The sequence below is a fragment of the Epinephelus moara genome, chromosome 22 (genome assembly GCF_006386435.1).
Source record: "Epinephelus moara isolate mb chromosome 22, YSFRI_EMoa_1.0, whole genome shotgun sequence".
NCBI lineage: Eukaryota > Metazoa > Chordata > Actinopteri > Perciformes > Serranidae > Epinephelus > Epinephelus moara.
Window position 1 is genome coordinate 2,172,513 of NC_065527.1, and position 3,978 is coordinate 2,176,490.

At 41.7% G+C, this 3,978-nt stretch overlaps 1 protein-coding gene across 1 annotated transcript; it reads right to left on the minus strand.

Moving 5' to 3' along the window:
• Positions 1 to 595: 595 nt before the first annotated feature.
• LOC126384474 (protein TOPAZ1-like) lies at positions 596 to 3,241 on the minus strand. Its single transcript, XM_050035591.1, has 3 exons — positions 3,073 to 3,241; positions 2,607 to 2,793; positions 596 to 1,527 (listed from the first exon to the last, which is right to left on the minus strand). The coding sequence occupies exons 1-3, from the start codon at positions 3,173 to 3,175 to the stop codon at positions 1,329 to 1,331; spliced, it is 489 nt and encodes a 162-aa protein (XP_049891548.1). The 5' UTR covers positions 3,176 to 3,241; the 3' UTR covers positions 596 to 1,328.
• Positions 3,242 to 3,978: the final 737 nt, after the last annotated feature.

Below are 3,978 nucleotides of genomic sequence, written 5' to 3' on the forward strand. Positions count from 1 at the left end.
GAAAATCTATATAAGCGGAAGTTATGGGTTCTTGAGGCAAATGTGTTCCTCATGAGGAGAGGCATCTCTGTGCAAAGTTTCATGTCTCTACGACATACGGGGCATGAGATATGCCCATTCAAAGCTTGACATTTCAATTGGTTGCTATAGCGCCCCCCTTTGGCCAATTGATGTAATATTGCTTCATTGGCATCCTCCCATGACCCTCTACCACTGTGCCAAATTTCACATGGATTGACCAAGTCAGTGAGGAGAAAAACGTGGAGAACACACACACACACACACACACACACACACACACACACACACACACACACACACACACACACACACAGTATTCGTCATTATATAGTAAAGATAAAATAAATTGAAATAAAATAATTTTAAATAAAGGACTAAAGAAAACACAACAAGGTACACCGTGATACAGAAGTTGACAGTTTTACTGTGTTCATTTGCATATCTATGATATTGGAAAAAAAATACAACCGCACAAAGAATCTCAACTTTATTTTAGTTATTTTCAAACTTTTTACACAAACTTCCATCAACAAAACGGTTGAGTTTCAATTATGATAATAAAACGTTCGTTCAACCAAAAATAAATCACTAAAATGCTAAATAAAAGCTAATGAGACTGATGAACGATGCTGCTAACACACTCATGCAAACCAAAACAGCTACCTACCTGCCAACCTTTTAACTTTTATCACTGAAATTATTTGTTTAGGATTTCTTTCCCGTCTGTGAACAAACACCGCAGAGTCTGGAGAACAATTTTTTTTTTTGTTTTTTATAAAACGTACAAAGGTGCATACAAAGAAAATAGAAATCCGCTCAGGAACGAGCAACAGTTGAGGTTTGACAATCAATAACACAACACAGTAACATCATACTGTCAAAGACTAAACACGTCACAAATATATACACTCACATCACATTTACACTGCTGTTAGAAACTTAATTTGATACCTGTAACATCTCTGTTCCCGACAGACACTGAGTGACATAAACCAGAGACACGTTAGCTAAAAGGACCGTTCAGGAAACAACAACTAAAAACAAAAATCCTTAAATATATTTTAAAACAAAACAAAGTTATCTTTGTGAAACACTAATGCTGGCGTCAGTCTTTGGTTATGATTTTATGTTTCACAGTCAAAGACTAAACTGAAATATGACCATTATTGTTACAAACACACAGCCAACAGAAACACACGTGTTCCGAAAAACACCAATGAAATGAGGAAAACAGAGTCAGCTGATGTCTCTGGAACATACACAGTTTGAAGGAAAGCAAAGAGAAGTCCTACCAGAGACTGTTTGGTTCAGTGCGCCCACACCTCATTGGCCCACAGATGATTGTGACGGAGCCACCATCGAGCAGAGGAAACGTCAAGCGTGAACACTTGATCCTGTGCCGAGTCAACGGCCGTGTAGTGAACAATGAGTTTGGGATGAGTGATACAAGCTGCAGAGAGGACGCGGCTGCTGGCCGTCAGATACTCGCTCTCACAGCTTTGAGTCCTTGAAGAGGAGGAAGGAGAACAATCATGACACACACATCACATCACGCAGACTGTGTTCTCACGTGTTCACTTTGTTGACAAAGAGTTTTCACCAACAACCTTTTTTCCCCACAAAGAAAACGAGACAACGAGCTAAATATAGATTCTGATAATAAAAACCGAGACAAAATCTGTTTTATTTTTGTTGACGAGACCAAAATGTTCATGGTGGCTTGTCGCACATTGAAAGCAGAGAACAGCCGTGATATCATGAGCCACAGGCTGGTAAACTCCAGTAAATAGTCTGCACCAGGATGTTTGGGTTGGTGCGAGTTGTGAGCTGTAATTCAGCAGTAAATAATCAGCCGTGTGTGTCTGACTGTGGATGGTGGAGCTGCTGAATGGATTTGTGGAGTTTGTTAGTTGCAGCGGTGGCTGTTAGCAGCTAGCTCCGCTCGCAGACTTCACAGCTTCACCCCGCAGGACTCCACTCAGTCCGGACTGGAGAAGGTTTGTGGGTTGATGGTGTTTGACAGGCAGGTAGGAGGCTCAGTTATCTGTGAGTGTAGCTGTGCTGTAAGTAAACAGTCTGAACTCAGATCAGTTTTCTCTGACAGAGATGAAAGTTTAGTTTGAATCACCAACTCTGTGAGAGGACACCAGTTTAAACCTCCAGACTAACATGTTGCACATGAAGAAACAAGTTATGTTTCTGCTTCTTAACAGTCACATGGATAAGTCAGAGTTTACAATGAACCTGGGGACAAATCCTAGTTGGCTCACATTAGTTATTTGTTGAGAGCATAAATAGAGAGATGTTGAGCTTTTCAGATGATGATCAGTGAGTGTGTGCTCGTAAATCAGCCCTTAAACCTGTCACACGCTGCTGGAGACACGACACACATTATTTTATACAACCTGTCACCTTGAGTCTGATTTATGATCCATGAATCAGACTCACTGGGTTAGTTTGAAGATAAAGAACATATAGAAAACATTGTGACTAAAGTGTGACTAAACTAATAAACATTTTCGTCTCAAGATCTAACATAGCTGTCAGAATGAACCCTGGCTCTCACACACAAACACACACCTTACCTTTTCAGAGTGATGCTGAGAGTGGAAGTGCTGATGTCTGACCGGTGGATAATGTCGGTGGCGTTGACCGTTATGAACATCTCGTAGGTGAGAGCCAGCTCCACCTCCCCCAGCTGCCAGGGGACGATCAGCGCCATGAAACCAGGAGGAGCCGACACACCTGGGTAATAGCCCTCACTCAGAGAGTCTGAGGAGCATAGGTGCAAACAACTGTTAGAAAGTCTTTGATTTGCTGGATATTTCTGCTTCTCCTAAGTTGTGTTTATGACCCGTATTAAAGGGGAACACCGCCTAAATTAATAATTCCAATATATAATTTCCACGACCTTGGAACGTTCAATCAATATCTGAACGTGAGCGACGTTCTCTCAGATCTTAGAGAAATAACATGCATTCATTTCAAAAACTGGTGTAGTTCCCCTTTAATACAGGTGCAGCAGGTAATAAACCAAAGGGTTGTACTTACGTTTGAAGATTTCCCGTGCACGCAGCCAGATGTTATGGTTGCCCAGTTTTTGCAAAAGCATCTGCAGCAACTTTTGCTCAACTGCTAGTTTTTTAGAAAGCATGAAGTCCACCGTGTCTGAAGCTACGTTAAGAATCTGTCTGTCCTCAAACTCCTGCAGGTGAGCGTTTAACAGAGGAACATACCTGGAGACATCAACCAGATCTGAGGACAACAAAACAGACAGTTAGAAAACATCACACAGAGCGCTGCAGAGGGCCGACTGTCACGACTGGCCTTAAAGATTTTTACACACACATCATTTAGTTATACCTCAAAATGACCACATCTATCTGAGAACACTGCTGCTCTGATGCTGCTTGTTTTTTAATTGATAATGTTTGATGTTCCTAATTTGCTCACAGGGAAGCAACACTCATTACCGCAGATCAAGGACTAAGCTGGCTGATTTCCCCGAGATGTGAGTCATTCAGACAGGACTCAAAATACTTTCTTCCGTGCACCTGTGCATGACACTTTTAAAATGACATGCACCATTTTTTTTTACCTGCACCCAAAGATTTGTTTGTCCGCATTTTCTATGATCATAGGAAAAGGGCAGTTGTCAGAGAATGCCACAGCAAGCAAACACACCGTCTGCAGACAGTGAAGACTGCGAATTTTCCTAGTGGACTACTACTAATGAACCTTCATTAATATAGGCCTATATTTTATCTCCAAGTGCACGTCACACACTGAGCGAGCCGCCTGTTAATGACGCTGTGGGCTAATGGGCATGTAGCTACTTCCATGTTTCAGATGATACGTCATGTTTGTAGTCGACCAATGAAGATGAGTTTACATATCACCTTGGGTTCGTCCTTCACCTTCTCAAAATGATCCCACACTTTGGATTTCCTGCCCGAC

Excerpts from the sequence above, each read along its gene's own strand:
- LOC126384474 (XM_050035591.1), bottom strand. The coding sequence starts at position 3,175 with ATGCTTTCTAAAAAACTAGCAGTTGAGCAAAAGTTGCTGCAGATGCTT. Across the intron at positions 2,794-3,072 it reads TGCACGGGAAATCTTCAAAC|ACTCTCTGAGTGAGGGCTAT; the intron begins GTAAGTACAACC and ends TATGCTCCTCAG. Across the intron at positions 1,528-2,606 it reads CTCAGCATCACTCTGAAAAG|GACTCAAAGCTGTGAGAGCG; the intron begins GTAAGGTGTGTG and ends CTCCTCTTCAAG.